The sequence below is a fragment of the Caretta caretta genome, chromosome 24 (genome assembly GCF_965140235.1).
Source record: "Caretta caretta isolate rCarCar2 chromosome 24, rCarCar1.hap1, whole genome shotgun sequence".
Classification (NCBI taxonomy): Eukaryota; Metazoa; Chordata; order Testudines; family Cheloniidae; genus Caretta; species Caretta caretta.
The window spans coordinates 17,941,275-17,967,249 of record NC_134229.1 but is presented as its reverse complement, the minus strand read 5'-3'; the positions used below and the strand labels follow the sequence as shown (position 1 = coordinate 17,967,249).

Genomic DNA, 25,975 nt, shown 5'->3' with positions numbered 1-25,975 from the left:
ACATAAAATATAAGAGCATGTAACCCCTACAGTTTCATTGGAATTGCATCCCCACAAGAGGTGCCTTCCCTGGCATTACACCTGACCACGATGCTGTTCTGGGAATGGCTGGACTGCTCTGGGGTTAAAAGTAGCTCCTGGCTCTCAGGAAGAATGGATCCCCCGCTCGCCTGCCTTCCATTCTCCTTCTCCTGCTCTTTGTCCACAGTGTCCTCCTCGTTGTTGCCTGAGGTAGAATCATAGAATCATAGAATATCACAGTTGGAAGGGACCTCAGGAGGTCATCTAGTCCAACCCCCTACCCAGAGCAGGACCAATCCCCAACTAAATCATCCCAGCCAGGGCTTTGTCAAGCCTGACCTTAAAAACTTCTAAGGAAGGGGATTCCACCACCTCCCTAGGTAACACATTCCAGTGTTTCACCACCCTCCTAGTGAAAAAGTTTTTCCTAATATCCAACCTAAATCTTCCCCACTGCAACTTGAGAGCATTACTCCTTGTCCTGTCATCTGCTATCACTGAAAATAGTCTAGATCCATCCTCCTTGGATTCACCTTTCAGGTAGTTGAAAGCAACTATCAAATCCCCCCTCGTTATTCTCTTCTGCAGACTAAACAATCCCAGTTCCCTCAGCCTCTCCTCATAAGTCATGTGTTCCAGTCCCCCAATAATTTTTGTTGCCCTCTGCCAGACATTTTCCAATTTTTCCACATCCTTCTTGTAGTGTGGGGCCCAAAACTGGACACAGTACTCCAGATGAGGCCTCACCAATGTCGAATAGAGGGGAACGATCACGTCCCTCGATCTGCTGGCAATGCCCCTACTTATACAGCCCAAAATGCCATTGGCCTTCTTGGCAACAAGGGCACACTGTTGACACATATCCAGCTTCTCGTCCACTGTCACCCCTAGGTCCTTTTCTGCAAAACTGCAGCCGAGCCATTCGGTCCCTAGTTTGTAGCGGTGCATGGGATTCTTCCGTCCTAAGTGCAGGACTCTGCACTTGTCCTTGTTGAACCTCATCAGATTTCTTTTGGCCCAATTCTCCAATTTGTCTAGGTCCCTCTGTATCCTATCCCTACCCTCCAGCGTATCTATGACTCCTCCCAGTTTAGTGTCATCTGCAAACTTGCTGAGGGTGCAATCCACACCATCCTCCAGATCATTAATGAAGATATTGAACAAAACCGGCCCCAGGCTCTTGGGGTACTCCACTTGATACCGGCTGCCAACTAGACATGGAGCCATTGATCACTACACGTTGAGCCCGACAATCTAGCCAACTTTCTACCCATCTTGTAGTGCATTCATCCAGCCCATACTTCCCTAACTTGCTGACAAGAATACTGTGGGAGACCATGTCAAAAGCTTTGCTAAAGTCAAGGAATAACACGTCCACTGCTTTCCCTTCATCCACAGAACCAGTTATCTCATCATAGAAGGCAATTAGATTAGTCAGGCATGACTTTCCCTTGGTGAATTCATGCTGACTGTTTCTGATCACTTTCCTCTCGTCTAAGTGCTTCAGAATTGATTCCTTGAGGACCTGCTCCATGATTTTTCCAGGGACTGAGGTGAGGCTGACTGGCCTGTAGTTCCCAGGATCCTCCTTCTTCCCTTTTTTAAAGATGGGCACTACATTAGCCTTTTTCCAGTCGTCCGTGACTTCCCCCGATCACGATGGGTTTTCAAAGATAATTGCCAATGGCTCTGCAATCACATCCGCCAATTCCTTTAGCACTCTCGGATGCAACGCATCCGGCCCCATGGACTTGTGCTCGTCCAGCTTTTCTAAATAGTCCCGAACCACTTCTTTCTTCACAGAGGGCTGGTCGCCTCCTCCCCATGCTGTGTTGCCCAGTGCAGTAGTCTGGGAGCTGACCTTGTTCGTGAAGAGAGAGGCAAAAAAAGCATTGAGTACATTAGCTTTTACCACTTCCTCTGTCACTAGGTTGCCTCCCTCATTCAGTAAGGGGCCCACACTTTCCTTGGCTTTCTTCTTGTTGCCAGCATACCTGAAGAAACCCTTCTTGTTACTCTTAACATCTCTCGGTAGCTGCAACTCCAGGTGTGATTTGGCCTTCCTGATTTCGCTCCTACATGCCCGAGCAATATTTTTATACTCTTCCCTGGTCATTTGTCCAATCTTCCACTTCTTGTAAGCCTCTTTTTTGTGTTTAAGATCAGCAAGGATTTCACTGTTAAGCCAAGCTGGTCGCCTGCCATATTTACTATTCTTTCTACACATTGGGATGGTTTGCCCCTGTAACCTCAAGAAGGATTCTTTAAAATACAGCCAGCTCTCCTGGACTCCTTTCCCCCTCCTGTTATTCTCCCAGGTGGACCGGGACTCCTGGGAGGTAGCCATGCTGCGTTTTGGGGGTAGCGTTGGGGTCGCTGCTGAGAATCGCACGCAGCTCGTTGTTGAACCAGAATGATTGTTTGCCTCCCTTGTCTTCTGATACCCCTGCCTGCTGAAGTGCTTTGGTTTTCACACGGCACTGTTGCATGTCCCGGGTGTAGCCTGTGTCCCCCATGCCCCACGCGATCTTTGCGTAGGTGTCGACATTTCTTTGGCTGGATGGGAGCTCTGCCTCCACAGACTCTTCTTCCCACACGGCAATAAGATCCACCGCCTCCTGTGTACTCCACGCTGGGGCAGATTTGGGGCATTGAGTCACCATGCTCAGCTAAGCTGTCGACCCATCAACATCAAATTAATTAAGTAATTAAGTCAATGCTACAGGCGGGTTAGGTTGGCGGAAGGGACCTCCTACTGTAGACGCAAAGGCGGCTTCCTTTGACCTAACTTTGTCGTGTAGACCAGGCCTTAATTAATTAATACAACTGGAGCTTCATCGCCGCTCATCAGCAGGTCTGCACTGCCCTAGCGAGATGGCCCAGAGGGCAGCTCACAGTCTGGCCTGGGATCCAGGCCACTGGTGGGTGGGTGTGTTACTGGCCGATGATGGGGCCCAGCTCTTGTCGGGACGGAAAAGGGAATGGAGCCAGAGATCAGGGCGACAACATAGAGTCCAGAGAGAGACAGTCAGTATGTGAGGGTGAAGAAACGAGGGGCTAGGGGCAGCAGGGATGGGCAGGAGGGGTCTGGGACAGTAAAAGGGGCAGTGACATGGGGGGATGATTTGGGGCAGGTGGGGGGGATGGATTGTTTTTACATGTGGCAATTTGCACCCCTCCCCGGGAGCAGGTCAGGGTTAGGAGTAAGGGAAGGAATGCTGGTGGGTTGGAAGCCAGGCCCCCACGCTCTGTCAAATGACAGGACCCCTTGTTCAAGGAGACTCTGAAGAGCCAGAGGGGAAGCTGTGGCCGGGGCTTCACAGAGCAGGGAGCTCCTGCCTGGGATGCTTCACTCTGAGGAGGGGTGTTTGAATGGAGAAACTCCTGTGTGTGGTGTTCGGTGAGGAGCCCTGAAGAAGGGAAACTGAGACAGGGTGCTGTGGAGCTGCTATGCCCACAAGGGGGCGCTCAGTGGGCAGCTGGACTGGTTACCTGGAGGCTCTGGGTGCAAGGAGAGAGCACAGAAGTTGCAGAGGGGAGTTTTGGTGGTGCTTTGGTCGCAAGGCGAGGTGAATGTCTGAGCAGCCACGTCCCCTGTTCTCTTACTGCGTTCACCACCAGCTGCAGGTAACTTCCAGACGGTGCTTGTGCAAAGCTGAAGCACTGGCCTGGCTTGGTCAGTGTTGCTGACTACTTGCCAGGCGGGGTGTGACCCCGATAACAAAACACCTGCACTTTGCTCCTGCCTCGTCACAGAAGAAAGCTGGGAGCTGCTGTGGCTGCAAGGCGGAGGAAGCTTTGAGGTAGCTGGGGCGGGGAGGGCGTTGAGGGGCGGGGAAGGGGGGCACAAGGGGAATGATGGGGAGCCCTGGAGGGCCCCTGAGGGGCCAGGTGGGGCAAGGCAGAGTTGTGGAGCTCTGAGGTACCGAGCGGGGCAATTATAGGGCGGGGGGAAGATACCAAGGAACTAGGGAGATTCTCAGTTACACTAAATCCCCTTCATGCCGCCCGAGTGGTGAGATGAAGCTTAACTGAGATTTCGGACCCCGCATTCCTCTCCACAAAACCCAAAGGCTGTTTCTGTCATTTACAAGGCCCGAAAACGAGGCATTAAAGAATGTGAGAAATCTCTCACCCGCCACAGAATACACATAAAAATACAACCACCAGTTTGGGCTGTTTAATCTCCCAGAGATTTAAACCCTGGAGCTGGACTGGAACCAGCGCTGTGGAGGAGAAAGGCCCATAGCGAGGCCTGGCAGAATTTGTATTTTTATTTGATATCAATGTTTGGTTTTAAGCATTTGTTTTATTTGTATTGATTTCAGTTTTCTCAGTTGTGCACAATTATGGGCTTTAAGCATGTTTATTGATTTAAATGTTCACAGTTGCGGGAAGCCAGGGAAGGTCAGACAATCATAGAATCATAGAATCATAGAATATAAGGGTTGGAAGGGACCCCAGAAGGCCACCCAGTCCAACCCCCCGCTCGAAGCAGGACCAATTCCCAGTTAAATCATCCCAGCCAGGGCTTTGTCAAGCCTGACCTTAAAAACCTCTAAGGAAGGAGATTCTACCACCTCCCTAGGTAACGCATTCCAGTGTTTCACCACCCTCTTAGTGAAAAAGTTTTTCCTAATATCCAATCTAAACCTTCAATCGGGGGGGTCAGACAAGAATGACAGTAGACATTGAGACTCAGAAGAAGTTGAAACTTTGCAGCTTTTAAAACACAAACTGTCAACGTCGCATGTCAAAACTTTGACCTTAAATCGAATTCTAATCAGCTCTGAAGCAGCATTTCCCGTACTTGGCTGATCTGTCAGTTTCAGTTATCGATGGGAATATTTTCCATTCCCAGCTCCCGTGAGCCAGCCAACGCCCTGGAGAACACAACGCAAACAGGAGCACGTTCTCTTGGCCCTTCCTCCTATGACAGTGGGCCAGCACCCGCAGCTCTGCTCAGTTAAGATTTAGACCACCTTTCGGTATCTTCTAAGTGCTCTAAAGTCTGCATAGTTAATTAGATCACCTTGATCCAGGGTGTGCCTCATGGCTAGGGTTACTGATCCAAATGTGGGGTCATTTAAGCCAGGGATTCCCAAAATCCAGTGCTTTCCCTCTTCTCCCCCCCCCCCCCCAAAAATCCTTTTCTTAAGGATCACGGGTTCTACCAATGATTATTTGGTGCCAGACCTGATGAACTCTGTGAAGTTTGCAAGCTTGTGTCTCTTCCACCCAGAAGCTGGTCCCATAAGGATATTCCCGCACCCACAAGGGCGGCGAGATGTATGGAGCACGGGGGGGCCAACTCCACCAAAGTTGGGGGCCAGGTCTCTCCCGCAGCCCCGCCTGCCGCCCCCGCGCACCTCTCCTGGCCTGTCCACCCTGTCCCCATGCCTGCCCCCCATGTGGGAATCGGGAATTAGGAGCGCTTCGATCTCGTGGAGTGGTCTGAGCCCCTCTCCCTCCACCCCTGTGCCTGTCCTGGGTGGTCCTTGGCTTTCACTCCCATCCCCAACTCATCCCCAAAAGCAACACGTACTCCAGACATCACCAGACACCCCTCCTGGCAGAGCAGCACATCTGACGGCCCCATCGACTACTCCTGGGAGAATTCTGCTCCAAAGTATTAAAAATATGCACAGCTCGTTAATTACGTGCACAGTAGCGCAGAATCCCCCCAGGAGTAACAGTCCGTGCACCGGGGAGGTTCCCCAGTATTTACAGTGCTTCAGGTGTCTGCACCGTGGGGACGGGGATGCAAGTTCCAGCACACGTGCTGGTGGGGGTGAAACCAGCCCCACGGCTGCAAGTCTGTACGTCGCTACCTGAACCGGTTTATTTTTTTAAGGCTGCATTTACACTAACCGAAACGTGCCGTTTCCTTTTCTTGTCTTGGGAAGAGGGAATCTCTTGTAGGTGCCACGGATATGGAGCTGGTCTCAGCGCTCACGAAGGGTATGGAGTCCGTCTCAGTGCTCATGAAGGGTATGGAGTCCATCTCAGTGCTCATGGAAGCTCTGGATCTAAGCTCGAACCCAAAGGAATTCTTCGATGGCTCCATAAAGGTGTTTGAGGAGTTCATGGATCTTTTCAAAGACAAAGGACAGGCTGAAGTGGCTTCCACAGTGCAGGTGGAGCTGGAGTCGTTCAAATCCACCAAGCTCGACATCGCAGTCACGGGGGAGACGGGTGCCGGGAAATCGTCCTTCATCAACGCCCTCCGGGGACTGACCGCTGAGGATGACGGGGCTGCCCCAACTGGGGTGACAGAAACGACGACGGAGCCGACTGTTTATCCCTATCCAAACCACCCCAACGTGAGCCTGTGGGACCTGCCCGGCATTGGTGCCCCAGATTTCCAGCCAAACACGTACCTGCGGCAGGTGAAGTTCAAACGCTATGACTTCTTCGTGATCATCGCTTCGGAGCGCTTCAAATGCAACCACGTGGCCCTGGCCCAGGAGATCGAGAGGATGGGGAAGAGGTTCTATTTTGTGCGCTCCAAGGTGGATGAAGACTTGCGCAACGAAGAAAGGGATCACCCTAGAACATTCAGTCAGGAGAGCATCCTGGAGCGACTCGGGATGGACTGCAGGAAACACCTGCAAAAGATAGGGATGAGCAACCCAGAGATTTTCCTTCTCTCCAGTTGTGAATTCACTAAGTATGATGCTCCTGCCCTGGTCAAGACTTTGCAGGATGATCTCCAAGGTCTGCAGAGACTTGCCTTTCTGCTCAGTCTGCCAAACCTGTCTGCAGAAATCATAGAGGAGAAGAAAGCTGCCCTGCAGAAGCTGATATGGCTAATCTCTGTCGCATCGGCTTTAGTCAATGTCATTCCAATCCCGCAGCTCTCTGTTGCTTGTGATATTAGCATCCTGCTGGGATCCATGATTGCCTTCTACAAGCACTTCCGCCTAGATGAGGGCTCCTTGGCTAATCTGGCCAGGCAGACTGGGAAACCGATAGCAGAGTTGAAGGCCGTTATCACATCTCCTGGGGCAAAAGAAATAAACAGAGATGTTGTAATCAAAATGCTTCTAAAGGAGGAGAAGGGTTTACCTAGATTAACTGCAAATCTGCCAGTGCTTGGTCCCATGTTAACTGCGGGAATCTCTTTTTTAACCACCTACTTCATGCTGTTGAGCTTTCTCGATAAAGTGGCTGAAGATGCCGAAAGGGTTCGGAAGACTGCTTTGAAGGAAGACGGGAAAAAGCGTAAATGATCAGCAGACCTGTTCATGAATAAGAGACCCAATCCCAGCTGGAGATTGGGCCACCTCACCCCCAAATGTTAAAAATCAAGCCGAAAAGAAGCGGCTCTTTCATTCTTTAATTTCCCCCGGTGAGTCGGGTTTCTAGTCTTTCTGTTGGACTTGTTAGGATAGCCAAACCGTTTGTCTAAAACGGGAAAACCAACAAAATAAACCAAGATCCTCAACTAATGTAAATCAGTGTCGCAAACAACTTTGCCATCAGCTGCTGTCTCTTTCGTACCTGGCCTGCACGACCATCCAGCCACTGCCTACAGCAGACTCTGTGCACCTTCTAAACAATGCCTTTGATCTGAAGAAGTGCAGACCATGGCTAGTTTGTGTGCTAGCAGCCGGGTTACAGATGAATGAGGGTGCTGGAACAAGCATTTCCCAGCAATGTCACTGCAAGCATTCAGAAATCACCACTCAGGCCCCTCAAAATCATGAGATTTTTAAAAATGTTGTTTTTTTTTTCATTTGCCTCCTGTTTTGAGGGTTTGCTGGTCACCGTGTGCTGCTGTTCTGCACAGCCCCTGAAAACCAGGGCCAGAAACTTCTTTTTTTAAATAACACCTGAGAGTCTCCCATGACCACATGATGCCAGGAAGCTTTACAGGGAACTACCAATAACTGCACGAATCACAAGAGTTTGCAACGCTCATATAGCGACTGTAACCAAGCTGTGTTTTGCATCAGGTGATCCGAGGAGCAATTTAATCATAGCATGATCCCAACAGCCCGGGTGAGCCCTTGGACAATCCAGCGTATTGCTACGAGTTGGATATAGAAGCTAAATTCTATGTCGGTGGTTTTCAACCTTTTTTTCTGGTGACCCCGTTGAAGAGCATTGTTGATGCCCGCGACCCAACAGAGCTGGGGATGAGGGGTTTGGGGTGTGGGAGGGGCTCAGGGCTGGGGCAGAGGGATGGGATGCACAGGTGAAGGCTGTGGGGTGGGGCTGGGAATGAGGGTTCAAGGTGTGGGAAGGGGCTCTGGGCTGGGGCAGGGGGTTGGGGTGGAGGGGGGGTCAGGGCTCTGGGCTGGAGGTACAGGCTCTGGGGTGGGGCCAGGGATGGGGGGATTGGGTGCAGGAAGGGGCTCCAGGTTTTGGGGGGGCTCAGGTCTGGGGCAAAGGATTGGGGGGCACGGGTGGGGCACGGGCTTAGCTCCGGGGGCTCCCGGTCAGCGGCGCAGCAGATGTGCTAGGGCAGGCTTCCCCACTGTCCTGGCACCGGGGACCGCGCTGCACCCGGAAGCGGCCAGCAGCAGGTCTGGCTCCTCGGTGGATCTGCGCAAGCAGGTGCTCAGGGTAGGGGCAGCACATGGAGCCCCGTGGTTCCCCCACCTAGGAGCCGGACCTGCCGCTGGCCACTTCCTGAGCTCAGCGTGGTGTCAGAACAGGAAGGGACTAGCCTGCCTTAGCCGGGCAGCACCACCCACGGGACCTTTAACGGCCCAGTCGGCAGTGCTGACCAGAACCGCCGCGACCCAGCGCCTTCCGTTCCGCGACCCAGTGCTGGGTCATGACCCACGGTTTGAAAACCACTGCCCGATGTAATCTATGGCCAGTGCAACTGCATTCATGCTGTATCAATAATTAGTGTGCTTGTTTCTTTATGATTACTGCTCGTGCATATATAGTCATCTCATGTAATAAATTCAATTATAACCTGAATTAAGCCTCTGTGTAGATCATGACGACAATGGTCAGAGAGAAAAACCCAGTGGTAGGGAGTCCCATGGGTTAACCCCAGTAATTCCCATTGGCAGGGAGTCCCACTGGTTAACACTGTTAATGCCCGGTGGCAGGCAGTCCCGTGGGTTAACCCCTCTAATTCCCAGTGGGAGGAGTCCCACTGTTTAACACTGCTAATTCCCAGTGACAGAGAATACCACTGGTTAACCCCACTAATTCCCAGTAGCAGGGAGTCCGGTGCGTGAACCCCACTAATTCCAACTGGCAGGAAGTCCCACTGGTTACACCACTAATTCCCAGTGGCAGGGAGTCCCGTGGGTTAACCCCACTAATTCCCATTGGCAGGGAGTCCCTCTGGTTAACACAGTTACTGTCCAGTGGCAGGGAGTCCAATGGGTTAAAACTGTTAATGCCCAGTTGCAGGGAGTCCTGACTGCAACAAAATGCTTAGGCAACCCAGGGATGAGGGGTTTGGGGTGCAGGAGGGGGCTCTGGGTTGCAGGGGGCTCAGGGCTGGGGCAGGAAGTTGGGGCTCGGTGTGTGTGTGGGTGTGTGTGTGTGCGTGAGTGCTGCCCCCTGCTGGAGGGGCTGAGCCCTGCATTGCGTGTGTGTGTGTGATAACTGCACACTGTCACCCCCTGACTGCATGGCAACATTTAGAGCTGTGTCCACCAGGAAATGGGCTGGGGGGCTGGGGGCCTACACTCCAGGCATGGCAAGCCAGCCTGGGCGATGTTGCTCAGCCCCCTCCAGCTGGGCTGGAGTCTCTGGAGTGAAAAGTTACTGTGACTCCTGGTGACGAAGGCGTGCCCCTGACAGCAGGTCTCCTCGTTCCACCCGTGCAAACTGCGGGCTCCCCCACTTTGCAAGCAGCTCGGCCCTGTCCCTGCCTGGCTCCCGCACTTGGGCCCTGAGTGACGGGCTCCCGCCCACAGGCCAGGGGTGCAGCCGCCCTGCTCCTGCGGCAGGTCTCGGCAGCGTTTGCCGCCGTGCTACCGCCTCCGAAGGATGGCTCCGGCCTTTCATCTCTGACCGAAGCCCAGGGCCATTCTGGGCAACGACTCCGCAGCCGCGAGGGCTCCCGTCTCCTGGGGCTCATCCCCTCCCCTCCCCATTCAGCAGCTGCAGGAAACCGGCAGGTGAGCGGCCCAGATGCCCAGGCGGAGGGGCCAGCAGAGCACAGACCACACCTAGCTTTGCTCTGGCTTCGTGGCCAACGTTACCTGCCCTGTCTCCCAGGCCTCTCGCTGCCTGGCCAACGTCAGCAGTGGGGTGAGAGGAGCAGCAGCAGCCCCCCACACGAGGCGGAGCTGATTCTGGCAGTGAGAGGGGACTACTTTGGAGAACTCTGCCAGAGAAACCCCTTCCCTTGGCCCTAGACAGCTCGAGGGGCGCCTGGCCTTGGGCACCTCCTGGGCTGGTTTACCTGGAGCGGGTGTCCCTGTGCCAGGCTGTGTGGACACTCCTGCCTGGGAAGCAACGTGGCTAGAACGGAGTTAGCTAAATTGGGTTTGTTACCAGCCATCCCTGACTCCACCCTGAGCCAGGTTTGTTCCAGAGTCAGACCATCCACACAGACCTGCAGCAAAATACCCGCATCACCACTCGGCATCCCGTTTAGGGAACCGTCTGCCTCTGCGCAGGCCAGGCTGATTCTGCCCCGCTCCTGCGCACTCCCCCAGCGGAACACCCTCCCATCTGTCTGCATCCGGCCAGCCGGTCACCGCTGCTGAGCGGGCCGCGAGTTACGGGAAAGGCCCTGATAAGGCAGCTGCAGTTTCCTGTCTTCAGGAAACGAGGCCGAGCTCTGAGAATGCGCCGCATGGTTCACAGTGCGGCAGCGTCTGCCCAGCCCCACGGGCTCCCAGGGACACGTTGTCCGGGTCTTCGCTCTTCGCTCTGGCTCCCCACTGAACACCGCGTTCGGGCTCCTTGCCCTCGGTTTCAAAGCCCCGCATGACACTGGCCCCACCTGCCTGAGATACCGGCTTTCTTCCCCCTCCGCCATGACTTCCCACAACAGCTGCTAACTGACGGGGGAGACCGACAACTGGGTTTGACAGAGTCCTCACAGGAACCGGACCCAGGCGATGCAGCTCGCTGGCACGGGAAACCCCAGCCTGGCTGCCTTCAAAGCCGATGCAAACCCCGTCACTGTGGCCAGCACCACACTCCTCTGCTGCCTGGCACAGCGGGCTCCGATCTCAGTCAGGATTCATATGCACTATTATACAACAAATAATAAATAATGATTAAAACCAAACAACTCCTGTTTTTCCCATACTTCCCCTGCCTCCTTCAGTGCCCGGGCCAGATACGCAAGGGGAAGAGTTATGGTTGCATAGGCTACCATAAATATGCCTTTTCCTAACTTTTGAGTGCTTGACGTTGCCACCATAAGTAATCCGCTGTCGGCGTAGGATTTTCCAGAGGTAGCAATAACTAGGAGCTGAAATGTTTCTTCTTCTCTGCAGTAGATTGAGCACCATGGCTCTCGATGGGTTCAAAGCCGCTGTCTATCAAGGGAGCCTAACAGAAGCTATTTCTAATGTGCAGGATTTTTACAGCCACACCCTCAGCATTGCCGTTACAGGGGAGTCAGGGTCCGGGAAGTCCTCCCTCATCAACGCCATGCGGGGGCTACATGCTGGTGATGAAGGTGCTGCTGAAACCGGGATGCTGGATGTCATGAGGGAGCTGATGGCTTATCCAGATCCTGTCCTTCCAGGAGTCACCCTCTGGGACCTACCAGGGGTGGGGGTGTCCTATTTCCCTCTAGACATCTACTGTGAGCGGTTCAATTTGAGCCAATTTGAGTTCTTCATCATTGTCGGCTCCCAGCGCTTCTGCTCCGACCACGCCAGGCTGGTCCGTGAGATCCAGAGACTGGGCAAGAGGTTCTACTTTGTGCGCTCCAAAGCCAACGTGGACCTGGACACTTCCAGGAGGCAGCGTTCCTCCAGCGACAATGGGGAGAGGATCCTGCAGCAGATCAGGGAGGACTGCAGGAGAGGCCTGGGAGCAGAAGGAGTGGGCCACCCACAGGTTTTTGTCGTGTCCAGCTGGGAACCCAACCACTACGATTTTCCCCTCCTGAGGCAAACTTTGCAGACGGAGGTGCAGAGCCTGAAGAGACACGCCTTCCTGCTTAGCCTGCCTGCTATCGCCTTGCCCATCGTCAAGCAGAAAAAAGCCACCCTGAAGGGGCAGATTTGGGAAACAGCCCTTTTCTCATGTCTTCTCACTGCCGTTCCTGTCCCAGGCCTCTCTTTCTTGTGCACCTTCTTCATCTTCAGGAAACACCTGTTCCGATACTATAGCAGCTTCGTCGTGGACGACAGGTCCCTCTCTGCTCTCGCCCAGCAGGTTGGGAAGCCCATAGGGGAACTGACGGCCGTGATGACGTCCTTGGGAACGACCCTCATGATGGCTCTGAAGCTGCTGTCGGACTCGGTGGGGGCCACCGTGATGGTAGCAGAATATTCATGGAAGCGCCTCCCCGTATTTGGTGCCATGGTGCCCGGAGGGGTGGCGCTGCTTACCACGTTCTTCGTGCTGCAGCAGTGTTTGGCCTCAGTAGCTGACGATACCCAGCGGGTTCTGAGCAAAGCGCTGGAGGCAGAAGAGGAAACACCATCTAGGATTGGATGTCGTGTCGGATGGGCCTGCTGCTGTCTAGCAGACATGGTCTTGGACTTCAAGCAGGAAAGCTTCATGCTTCTCCATCCAGGAGTCCCATGTCCAGTCCCCATAAACCATTTAGGGGTGTTGTTGCACATGGGTCAAAGTGCCCATAACGAAGGAGACAGACTCAGCGACAGCTCAACGCTCCTGAGGTTTCGCCCCACAAGGAAGGAGGCAGCTTCCTTCTTGACATTCATACAACAAAAATAAAATTATACTGAATCCAGTTCTACCTACCTGTGTCCCTCTGTGCTCCTCCATCACTTCGGTATATGAGCACCTTACACACATCAACGGACCGGATCCCCACACTGGGGCAAATCGGCTGTAGCTCCATTGGGGTCAATGGGAGAGACCCCCAGCTGGGGTCAATCGGCCGTAGCAGAATGGGAGTCAATGGGGCCAGATCCTCAGCTGCGGGCCATTGCTCCATTGAAGCTTAGAAGCTGAAGGTCTTGTCCTCATGGGAAACTTTTTCGGTAGAACGTAAGCTGTGAATTTGAACGGACAGAATGACCCTGGTGTAACCTCCTGTGTGGACGCTCTCACTCCGGCAGAAGAGTGGCTTTTTTCAGTTTTGTTTATGTCACTTGGGAGAGGGTTTAAGCTGAGCCAGAGAATGTCACTGTTCTACCGGCACAAGAAGACAAGGCAAGGTCTTGAAGACAAGGCCTTGAAGACAAGGCCTAAAAGCCTCATTAAAAGTCAATCCACCCGAAGCTCACCAATCATGTGGGACGATCCTGCCCTGTGAATCTTGTCAGTTGCCTTTAGCTGCAATGCTGGGGCAGTGGGTTTGCTGTGTTTGCTTTTTCATGCTGATCAGTATCGTCTTGTTGTTTCCTTGCGCTTTTTCTCGGCCTGTTTGTTGAATCTACGTATTGCCAATAGTCTTCCGCTTAGATTGAAAGCCCTTCAGGGCAGGGCCTGTCTCTTTGTTATATCTTCGTACAGTGCCTGGAACAATGGGGCCTTGGTTTCTAGATGCTACCGTAATACAAACATCTCACAATAATTTGCCGGGTATCATGTGCCATCGCTGTATCAACAGGCTGACAGTCAGTATCGATTCTAATCACGTCGTCTTGCAATCATGTGATGCTTTATTGACTCATTCACTCCCTGACGCAGATCATGTTTAACGTAATAACGCCATTAGATTCCACACCCGCCAGCCAGTGCCTATCCACATTTACCTTCATTCACTAATCTTGGTATTTGTTGTGTTTGTGTGTGTGTGTGAGAGAGAGAGAGAAAGAGAGAGATTGTGCGCGTTTGTCTGTAATCATGAATCTCAGATGCTGTGTGTTTTTCCATGTGTAAAAGTGAGTGTTGGACTCTGGCTGTGTGTAATCATGAGTTTCATATTGTGTGTGTGTGTCTGTGTGTGATCAGGAGTCTTGTACTGTCTGTGCGCATCTGTGTGTGTGATAGCAAGTCTTGGATCACGTGTGTTTAATGATGTCTTGGATTGTGTGTCTGTGTAAGTCAAGGGTGGGAAAACTACGGCCTGGGGGCCACAACCGGCCCTTCAGATGTTTTAATCTGGCCCTTGAGCTCTCGCTGGGGAGTGGGGTCCGGGGCTTCTCCCACCCTGCATGTGCCATGGCTCCGCACGTCTCCTGGAAGTAGAGACATGTCCCCGCTCCGGCCCTACACTTAGGAGCAGCCAGGGGGCTCCGTATGCTGCCCCCACCGCAAGCGTCACCTGTGCAGCTCCCATTGGCCAGGGTTCTTGGCCAATGGGAACTGCAGGGGCAGCACCTGCAGACGGGGCAGAGTGTGGAGCCGCCTGGCCGTGCCTCCACATAGGAGCCGGAGTGGGGACATGTCGCTGCTTCCGGGAGCTGCTTGAGGTAAGTGCTATCTGGAGCCTACACCTCTGACCAACTCCTGTGCCCCTTCCCTAGCCCTGATCCCCCTTCTGCCGTCTGAGCCCCTCAGTCCCCAGAGCACCATCCTTCACCCCCAACCCCTCATCACCAGCCCCACCCCAGAGCCTGCACCCCCAGCTGGAGCCCTCTCCCACCCCAACCGCCTGCCCATCCAGAGTCCCCTCCTACACCCTGAACTCCTCATTTCTGGCCCACCCCAGAGCCTTCACCCCCTCCCACACCCCAATCCCCAATTTTGTGAGCATTCATGACCTGCCATATAATTTCCATACTCAGATGTGACCCTCGGGTCAAAAACGTTTGCCCACCCCTGGTGTAAGTCTTGGACACTGTGTGTGTGTGTGTAATCCTGAGTCCTGGATTGTGTGTGTAACTGTGAGTCTTGGATCATGTGTCTGTGTGTGAGATAGTGAGTCTGTGCGTGTGTGGGTGTGCATCTGGGATTATGTGTGTGTGTTTGTGATGACTGGGCTGATTTCCCCTGTGTTTAATTCTAGCAAGGGTCGTGGGGCTATCAGAAGCCGCACCCACCCTCCTACGGGCCCTAGAGTCGTTTGGAAAATGGGGTTTGGTTGGGGGGGGTATTTCTTAGAATATTCCATTTTTTTTTGTCATCCAACTGAAAAATGTTCAGCTGAAAAACCCGTTTTTTTTAAAGCGTAAATATTTTTTTTGTGGCAGGACCCACCAACCAGGGCTGGAGACCCTAAAGGGTTAAAGCAGCTTCCCCTCCCCGCTACGCCTGGGGATGCCAGGGCAGCTCTGCTTCCTGAACAGAGCAGTTGTTGGAAAGATACCGGGCACCAGGACTGAAACTTGGACTTGCGGGGAGGACGAGGGGGGAATAAACGCAGGAGTAAATGCATTTAACCCTGGAATTAAAGGAGACGCATCTTTCGCTGTGCGGCATAGCAGCTCCCTAAACCACTTCCCAGGATCCAGCCACTACAGGGGGGAAAGACACACACTGGTAGGTTTCAGAGTAGCAGCCGTGTTAGTCTGTATCCGCAAAAAGAAAAGGAGGACTTGTGGCACCTTAGAGACTAACCAATTTATTTGAGCATAAGCTTTCGTGAGCTACAGCTCACTTCATCGGATGCATTCTGTGGAAAGTGTAGAAGATCTTTTTATACACACAAAGCATGAAAAAATACCTCCCCCCACCCCACTCTTGAACGGACTGCCTGACCCACAGACCGTGTGGCCTGGTGGATCTGGGGTCCCCACCCTCAAGGGCACTCAGTCTGAGACCTATGGCTGTGCTGGAAGCAAATAATAATTATTATTGATCCACTGACTGATTATTGGGGTGCAGAAGAGTGCACCTCGTCTTCTGGTGGAGACTCAGATGGGCTGGGGCCAGGGGAGCAGAGGGGCAGGGGGAGGCTGTAGGGGCCCACACAGGTGGGGTGCGGGGATCGGAGGGGCAGGGGGAGGCTGTGGGCGTCACACAGGTGGGCGCAGGGGGGGCCACACAGGGAAGAGAGGGGGAGGCCGTGCGCCAGCAGGTGGATGTGACATTTCTCATCTGAGCCTCCCCGTTTCTTGCCGCATGATATAATGCCCCCTCTCCCCAGGCTGATCTTTTGCGGGGGGTGGCTGTATCTCGGGAACTGCTGGCTTAAACAACCCCACGTTTGGAGCTCTAACCCTCTCCACGGCCCCACCCAGGGGACAGCGATTTTCTAGCGGGTCCCATTCAGCACGTGGATATTAGACAAACTTAGAGGCTCTGGCCCGTCAACAGGAAGCAGGGCCTCAGACACATAACCAGAGCTCGAGCAGGGCTTTCACTCAGCTAGTGTAGGTGACATAACCTCTCTGCAGCAGCTCTCCCGTCTCGGGGGGCCTCTCCCCACTCTGTCCCCCACCACAGGCAGGATCTTCCTCTTTCATTTGTTTTGCTCAATAAAACAAGCCGGTGAGAGAGAGAGAGAGAGAGAGAGAGAGAGAGAGAGAGAGTCCCATTTATATCAGAACTCCTGGCTCTAGCTTTGGGAGGAGGGTGGGGTCTAGTTGTGCTGGATGCTGCCCGGACACACAGTGAGAGTCAGCCCCTGTACTGAAGAGCTTACAGACCGCACAGACAATGTGGGGTGAGGGGAAACTGAGGCACGGGGTGGGTGGAAGGATGCCACTTGCACGAGGGCAGCAGGAGAACCAGGACTAGCACCCAGGAGTCCTATTTATGTCTCTCTACAAAGAAAGAAAATTCCTAGGAACTGACTTGGGAAGTTGTCAGGGTCTGAAAGCAGGGGGTGAAGAACAGAAGACGTTTGGGAAGGTCAGCTCCAGCGGGCACGTCCGGGTGGCCCGAGAAGAGGGAGGCTTCGGCCGCATCGGTAAGGTTGCTGGACCCAGACTGACCCGGTGGTTCTGTCCATCTCGAGCGCCGAGCCCGCACGGCGTCACCTCCCCACGAGGAGATGGCAGCCACAGAATGTGACTTGCTCAGTCTCTGGTGATGCCCCAGGAGAAACGAATCAGAGGGTACGGATTTTATTTTTGTTATTAATATTGGGGGGTCTCACACTTCGGTGCACCCATTGGCAGAGAGCATTGCCCACCCCAGGGGCTTGCCTCCATGCCCTTCCTCATGCCAGGGGCTCTCTGTGCCCCACATCCCCCTTCCTCTACATGCCAGGGGCTCTGTGTGTGACCCTCCCCTTCTGCCCCCCATGCCAGATGTCAGTGTACCGTTGTGATAACTGAGCCTACAAATTTACCCTCATTGTGAGCCCAGCCGTAAAAAGTGAGTGAAAGATTATATATGTCCCTAGAACAACCAATGTGGCTGGGAAAAGTGGGAGGTGAGGGGGGACAGGACAACGGAACAAGCCCAAAGAAAACAGCTGCCTGATACAAGTCAAGGGCAGCATTAAGATCATGTCTGGTAACCACAAACAGCGCAAGCCTCCAAATCAATGCACCACAACTGGATGTCGGAAATGAGGGCTAATCGGTGGATGAAATATCGAGGGGATGGGCTGTTCCACCCACCGCTCCCTTTTGGGGTCCTGAATGAAGGAGATTTGGGGGTGAGACTTGGCTTGTTTGACGGCAGCTGCTGGCTGGGAGGTGGGTGGACCGGAAGGAGTGAGTTTCACCATCGTAGTTTCCATCCCCACAGTCTCCTGGGGCTCTGGGCTCCACCACGACGCCGCTGGGGGAGGTCGAGGGGCGGGGGGGGGGAAGGTGGAGGGGGGGGGGCAGCAGCTCTTGGTTCTGCACCTACCTTGTGTGTCCTTGAGTGAGTCAGCGATATCGGCGAATGAAGCCTCAGCTTCACTTCCTCCCATGCTGACCTCCCAAGCCCCAGCTGCATGGGGCTGACCGCCCAAGCCCCAGCCACCCAGGGCTGACAGCCCGAGCCCCAGCCACCCAGGGCTGACCCCCCAAGCCCCAGCTGCATGGGGCTGACCGCCCAAGCCCCAGCTACCCAGGGCTGACAGCCCGAGCCCCAGCCACCCAGGGCTTACCCCCCAAGCCCCAGCTGCATGGGGCTGACCGCCCAAGCCCCAGCTACCCAGGGCTGACAGCCCGAGCCCCAGCTACCCGGGGCTGACCTCCCAAGCCCCAGCCACCCAGGGCTGACAGCCCGAGCCCCAGCCACCCGGGGCTGACAGCCCGAGCCCCCTCCCATCTTAAAATAAGGGATAGAAAGCGCTTTGCCAGTTCTCCAGATTATCTGATTTTTTAGTATCCGGTCTGGCCCTGTCCCAGTGAGATCAGACAAATGGGGTTCCGCTGTAATGATCAGAGTATTGTCATGCCCCCATATAACCATACTGTGCGGCATAGGCACGGACTCCATGGGTGCTCCGGGGCTTGTGCACCCACCGGCAGCCCCACAGATCAGCGCCTCCCCCTTCCCTCCCAGCACCTCCCACCCACCAGCGCCCCACTGAGGAGCTCCTTCCCCTCCCTCCCCGCACCTCCCGCCCACCATGATCAGCTGTTCAGCAGCATTCAGCAGGTGCTGGGGAGGGGAGCGGGGTCAGGAAGAGGCAGGGGGAGGGGTGGGGTGGAAAGGGGTGGAGGCTTGGGGGAAGGGATGGAGTGGGGGCAGGGCCTGGGGCAGAGCTGGGGGTTGAGCACCCCCTCCCCTGGAAACTGAGGAAGTCAGCGCCGGTGCCATGGGGACACTCTTATTTTGGTGGAAGAGTGGCTTTTTTTCAGTGAAGCTTTCGCTGCATCCCAAGCAACATGAGCGAAACTGAAAAATGTCCACTGTTATATCAGCAGAAAAGCCTTTCTACAGATCACAAGTTTTCCCCCCTCTCACAATAGCGGTATTGATACAACCCCTCAAGGGTGGAGTCAGTTATATTGCTATAAAGATGCTTATACCAGGAAGGGGAATAAACTATACTGATATCGGGGACCAGTAGAGCAGGACCATACTAGAGGTTGTCACAATAGAACTAAATTGGTATAAAAATCACACCCCTAACCAATGTCATTATATTGGTACGACTTTCTACCGCAGGCGGTCTTCTTCTTTCCTGGGGCTTAAACCCAGCACGGTTACATGTGGTGTGGATCCAATTGATCGCTTCCAGTGATGTGGCGTGGGTGGCCCAAGGTACCGGGATATGACATTTGAGCTGTTGGCCGATGAGGGGTGCCATAGTTTGAAGTGTTTCCGCTGCAAGCAGGGCTGTGTTTTGTTCCCATTTCCTGAGAAGGTAGGTACGTCTGCCATGGGACGTGTGGATGCAGTTCCAAGTAGATCATATACTTCATGGGAGTGGAAAGCCACCCGTGCAGGAGATGACAATCTTCTCATGGTCTGCCCTGTTACGTGCCAAGGCAGAGCCAATGTGATCAACGCAGCATCTGATGTTTGTAAATGTTGCCCGTAGTGTATACGTAGAGCCCCTGCTCTGCCTCCCGCTGCACTTTGATCACAAGCTGGGGAAAGCAGCTTTCACCTCACTGAAAAACCAGTGACCAGGTCCATCCCTCCTGACTCCATGCCCCAGGCTTTCCTACCAGTTCGGCTGCCGGTGAGCTGCTATCACTGACCAGCATGTATATTGCAGAAGCACCTCTTGAGACAAAGGTCCTGTTGTGCTGGGTGCTGCACGTGTCACAAGTAAGGAGGTTAAATTATGTGCCACTCATATTACTCCCCTTCCCCTTAACCTCCGTAACAAGCCTCACATGAGGCTCCCATATCTAGCCGATTCCACTTCATTTGCCCGTCACCAGGCTCCCACAAGCTGCAATTGCCTTTAAAAACAACCCCACACTAACTGGCTTCATCGCAGACTCTCCAGACTCATCTCAGTTACACTAAAGCCCCTTTACTCTTCTCTGGCACAAGTAAATCCCAGGACATCTGTGCTTCCAGTGCAAGGGAAATGGGCCTGAATGTAACAGCACTGGTAGGAACCATTAGGAAAGGGAGCGAAAATACGACATAAAATATCATAATGCCTCTATATAAATCCATGGGACACCCACACCTTGAACACTGCCTGCAGTTTGGTTGCCCCAAAATTGGAAAAGTACAGAGAAGGGCAACAAAAATTATTAAAGGGATGGACCAGCTCCCATATGGGGGGAGGGATAGCTCAGTGGTTTGAGCATTGGCCTGTTAAACCCAGGGTTGTGAGTTCAATCCTTGAGGGGGCCATTTAGGGTTCTGGGGCAAAAATTGGGGATTGGTTCTGCTTTGAGCAGGGGGTGGGATTAGATCCCTCCTGAGGTCCCTTCCAACCCTGATATTCTAAGATTCTCTGATATGAGAAGAGATTAATAAGACTGGGACTGTTTAGCGTAGAAAAGAGATGACTGGGGGGTGCGGGGAAGTGACAGAGGTTTATATAATCATGACTGGTGTGGAGAAAGTGAATAGGGAAGTGTTATTTACTCTTTCTCATAACACAAGAACCAGGGGTCACCCAATGAAATTAATAGGCAGAAGGTTTAAAACAAACAAAAGGAAGTATTTCTTCACACAACACACAGTCAACCTGTGAAACTCCTTGCCAGAGGATGTTGTGAAGGCCAGGACTATAACAGGGTTCAACAAAGAACTAGGTAAGTTCCTGGAGGATAGGTCCATCAATGGCTATTAGCCAGGATGGGCAGGGATGGTGTCCCTAGCCTCTGTTTGCCAGAAGCTGGGAATGGGTGACAGGGCATGGATCACTTGACAATTAGCTGTTCTGTACTACTTCTCACAATGCACAGTCAACTTGTGGAACTTCTTGCCAGGGGATGTGGTGAAGGCCTAAAGTATAACTGGGATCACAAAAGAATTCAGTGATCTCCTGGAGGATATGTTCATCAATGACTATTAGCCAAGAGGGTCAGGGATGCAACCTCCTGCTGTGGGTGTCCCTAAATCTCCGAGTACCTGAGGCTGGGACTGTTTGACGTGGGATGGATCACTCGATGATGACCTGTTCTATTCGTTCTCTCTGAAGTACCTGGCATTGGTGTGATGTTGCACTCCATATGCTTTATGAAAATATGCTTGTAAATATGCATTAGTTGGGGGACTAGCCACCCCGCACCAACAACAGCATTGGTCCTCCCCACAACAGTGCTGTTGTTTGCAGTTCCCTCGTCTGCAGCTACAAAAAAATCCAGGGAGGGGAGCTGCCCGCTCTCTAATGTTTAGGGGCAGGCTTTTCTGGCAGGCCCTTTTGCTGAGTTATCTGAGCAATCCACCGCTTGGGCATGGGGGGGAGGTAAATATTGGAGATGATGTGGGGAACCCCCTCTCCCTCCCTTATTTAACATATTCCACCTGGGATAATGTGACAGCCCTCGCCCTACGTTTTTCTAAACAACTTTAAGAATTTTTCACATTTTCCAGTTGAAAAGTTGTTGTTTTTTTACTGAAATGTGGAAAGGTCTTCCCTTCCCCCATCCACATGTTTGCAGACCTTGTAAACATTTTCCCCCAACTCTTTAACTGTGCTCCTGGACCCCACCCCCAGGGACAATTGGTCCTCCCTTCATGATCCCCCTTTGCTTCAAGCCATCCCTGCTCCCCTATGCTTCTGCCCTATAACCTCCCTGACCCCGGGCAACCCCTCACCCCCTGCACTCCTGTGATGAATATGGGGATCTGATTTCTTTATTTTTTACACGTTGCTTCAGGGGCATGGCCTGGGATCTAACCTTCCTCCACAACTCTGGCCCTGCCCAATGCCCGGCTAACACATCAGCACATGCTGTCCGGGGCATGGATCTGTACTGTGGAAGCTGTTAACAGCTCCACCCCACCACTCCAGCAGGGAACCCCCACCCTGAAACAGTCCCTCCCTTTTCTCTCATTGCATCAAACAGACAGCTGTGACCCCCAAATAACAACTGCAGATAACAAAAACCACATCAAATATTCAATCAAAATTGCTAAATTTGAATATTGTCTGATTTTCTGGGTAGACTCTTCTGGAGACCCCTTTAGGGTCTTGTCTGCGCGATCCAACACACGGGCGTGGCCGGCAGAGGTAGAACATCAAGGGAAAGGGGGGTTTCCCTACTTTCTCTTGGATTTTTCTCACCTGGGGAAATGTAAGAAAATGATGCTAAAGTTTAAGAGAGAGACGAGGTGGGTGAGCTAATATGTCTTATTGGATCAACTTATGCTGAGGAAAGTGACGAGCTTTCAAGCTGTTGTTGGATGGATGCCGGCTAAATAGCTCCATATGCCAGGCCCATGCCTGTGTTTCCCTGCAACAACTAAGAGCTGTAGGAATTTTGTTTGCAATTTGCAACTCCACCTCCCAGCTTCCTCCCATCTCTGGGGAAAGGGCAGCTCAGCCTGTTGCTTTTGGTCTCCAGGAACACAGAGTCGAAACCAGCTCCTGAGACTCTCACGAAGCTGTTTGAGCGACGAGAGATTCTCCATCGCCTGCACCTTGCAGACTCATTCACACCAGTGCAAAGTGGGTGTACTGAGCTATTGATCCAGAATAGCAGCATTCTGGACCCATTTTGCACTGGTGTAAATGACAGCACAACATGGTGGAGAATCACCCCAGTGCCTGATCTCAGCATATCTCCCAGATGGTGAGACAGTTTGGAAGGGGAACAATTTCCCATGTTTCTCTTTGTGCATCAGGCAGGGGTTGAGGGCGGAGAGTTCAGGGTTTCAGGTATGTGCTGTACTTGACAGTGGGCTGAGGAAGGGGTTACCAGGCTACCCTGGGGAGAAAAGAAGAGGACCTGCAATAGCCGCAGATGGAATGATTCGCTCTGCAGCTGTGGGGAGAGAACGGGGAAAATAACAGAAAAAATTAGCTTGGTTAATTTAGGATCTTTTCCCAGTACGGGAGGGATTGAATCCTGTCCCACCCCTGGCTACAGGAAACATCTCCCTGCTCAGCCCAGACCTCTGCCTCGCTAAACCAGGAAACTCTTTAACCATTAGAGAAAAGTCCATCCCTTCTCTTCGTTTCAGCCCCTGAAGCAAAGTCCAGGAGAGTTTTCACCTAACAGCTGATTTTGTTCCAGCCGCAAAGGTTGGTTCCCCCAACCCACCGGTCACTCCAGCACCAGGAAGGACGGTGAATCAGCACAGGCTGCGTAAGGTACGTCCCCAGATTGGTTTCCTCTGGCTTTACACACAGGCAGTGTCAGCCCGTCCCCTGTCCCCCCTCCCAAATTCCCCTGGGGACCAGCCACCCCCATACATGGGGGCTTCTGTTTGTGCTTCCCCTGCCTGGGGGAGCAAGGGGCGGTGAGGGAGGGATTGTGGCCCATTGTCTGATTTTATGGGGAGGCTTTTCTGGGGAACCCTTTTGTTGAATTGTCTGAGCGATCCCACACATGGGTGTGGCCAGCAGAGAGATAAAATTGAAGGAAAGGGGGCTTTTCCCACTGTCTCTGATCTTTTTTTTTTTTTTTTTTTTACATTTTTTCACATGGGACAAGGTGAAAAAAGTAAGAAAATGATGCTAAATGCCAGGAGACTGTTGGCCCCTCACTGAAACTTCCTGGGGTGATTTTTTTTGGTCAGCCCTTTCCTGATACCAAAACAATGGGGAAAGGCTGAAGAGGAGTCAGGATCCTGAGACTGACAGTCCCTGGGGCCAATGAGGAGAGGGCAACGCCCCAGGTCAGTGCGCTAGATAGTGCAGCAGGCCAATGAGAGAGTCAGGAGCCCACGGTCCAGTGCTCTGTGTGAGCTGGGGCTGGCTGAGCCAGGGCAGGGCAGAGTTAAGGAGACAGCAGTGGCCCGGGCTGAGCTGGGGGCAGAGCAGCAGCCCTGAGCCAGAAGATCTGGCATTGGGGAGCTGGGGCAGCACAGGCCAGCCATGTGGATGGGGAGCCAGGCCCAAGCTGCAGCTGAGAGCTGCGGCTCCAGAGCTGGGAAAGCAGAAGCCAGGAAAGTTCCCCACGACTGCAGGACCATCCTCTGCTTACATAACGTTTATGAGAGAGCTGAGGTGGCTGAGCGAATATATTTATTGCTGACCAACTTCTGTTGGGGAGAGAGACGAGCTTTCGAGCGGCTGTCGGATGGCTTCCCGCTAAACAGCTCCACATGTCAGGACCTCGCCTGGGTTTCCTTGCAAGAGTTAGGGGCTGGAGGAATTTTCTTGGCAGTTTAGTGCCACAGAGCCAGCCCCGCTTCCCGGATTCCTCCCATTTCTGGGGAAAGGGGCTGCTCAGACTGTTGCTTTCGGTTTCCAGGAACACAGGATCCCAATCAGTTCCTGAGACTTTCACGGAGCTCCTGTGAATCAGACAGGGCTGTCTGAGCGATGAAAGATTCTCCATTGCCTGCACCTTGCAAACTCATTCACTCCCATGAAAAGCATATACAACACTTTGATCCAGACTAGCATCATTCTCGACCCATTTTCCACTGGTGTAAATGACAACACAACATGGTGCAGAATCAGCCCAGTGCCTGATCTCAGCATATCTCCCAAAGGGGGAGACAGCTTGGAAGGGAACAATTTCCCATGTTTCTCTTTATGCACCGGGCAGGGGTTGGGGGCAGGGAGTTCGGGTTTTCAGGTATGTGCTCTACTTGACAGTGGGCTGAGGAAGGAGTTACTAGGCTGCCCTGAGGAGAAGAGAAGAAGGCCTGCAATGGCTGAGGATGGAATGATTTGCTCCGCAGCTGTGGGGAGAGAACGGGGTTAATCTAGGATCTTTTCCCAGAATGGGAGGGACCAAATCCTGTTCCACCCCAGGCTACAGGAAACCTTTCCCTGCTCAGCCCTGACCCGTGCTCACTAAAACTGAAAAATCTTTAATCATTAGAGAAAAGCCAGTCCCTTCTCTTCGTTTCAGCCCCTGAAGCAAAGTCCTGGGGAGTTTCCTCCCGCAGCTGATTTGGTTCCAGCAACTTTATCAAAATAAGGTCGTTTCAAGAAAGCCCTGTGGATATTTTCATAACTAATTATTTTGGAATTTTTGTTATATGGGAAATTTCAAAAATTTGAACTGATTTGGGACAAATAGAAATTTTGAAATGTCAGAATTTCCTGCCGAATAGAAATTCTGAGTTTCAGCCAACTAGCAAACGCTAAATGAAATTTCCCTTTTTCCTCTTCATCCTCTGGGCCAGATGACATCTTTCAAATCTCTCATGGAGTCTATGGAGTCTCTCTCTGCACTCATGAAGGATGTGAATATAGAGTTAGACCCAAAGGCATTGTTCAATGCAGCTACACAAGTATATGAAAAATTCATGCATCTCTTCAAAGATGGAAGCCCTGAGGTAGCTGCTTTGGAAGCTCAGGAGGTGCTGGAGTCATCTATCTCTCCCTATTATAATGTAATGGCAGGCAATTGTATTATGTATATCACTGTAACTGAATTACTTGTTTCAGAGTAACAGCCGTGTTAGTCTGTCTTTGCAAAAAGAAAAGGAGGACTTGTGGCACCTTAGAGACTAACCAATTTATTTGAGCATGAGCTTTCGTGAGCTACAGCTCACTTCATCGGATGCATACCGTTACTTGTGTATGCAAAGGAAGTAGAATGTTATCTTCAGAGCAAGGGTCATTGTGTTCAACAATGGAAGTTCACAACTCAGGCTGCAGCTGCTACTCATCAAAACTCATGTGGGTGAAGACCTTGTTCAGATTTTCTTCTGTGAGCAGGATCTATAAATATTGGTTTGAAGGAATGATCCTGTATCTCTGAACTGTTTGGACACTCACAAGGGAGCACTCCAGATGCAAGACAGAGATCCCCAAAATTATTTTGGGTACCCTGAGAGACTTATGCAAAACTAGCAGATTACTACATCTCTGCTGTCATTTTGGATTTACAATCTTAGACTCACCAGTTAATGTAATTTACCTGCTTTAACCTCTCAATAATGTTCATTTCTTTTCTTAGCTAATAAACTTTTAGTTTACTAGAGAAATAGGCTGCCAGCGTTGTCTTTGGTGTGAGATCGAGAGTATCCATTGATGTGGGGTAAGTGACTG

The 25,975-nt window shown here is 52.5% G+C and overlaps 1 protein-coding gene across 1 annotated transcript; it reads left to right on the top strand.

Annotated features, from left to right (window-relative positions):
- The first annotated feature begins 5,932 nt into the window (after positions 1-5,932).
- Positions 5,933-12,873, top strand: LOC125626079 (uncharacterized). Its single transcript, XM_048828769.2, has 5 exons — positions 5,933-7,245; positions 8,540-8,592; positions 9,915-10,118; positions 10,696-10,804; positions 11,426-12,873. The coding sequence occupies exons 1-5, from the start codon at positions 5,955-5,957 to the stop codon at positions 12,871-12,873; spliced, it is 3,105 nt and encodes a 1,034-aa protein (XP_048684726.2). The 5' UTR covers positions 5,933-5,954.
- The last annotated feature ends 13,102 nt before the right edge of the window (positions 12,874-25,975 follow it).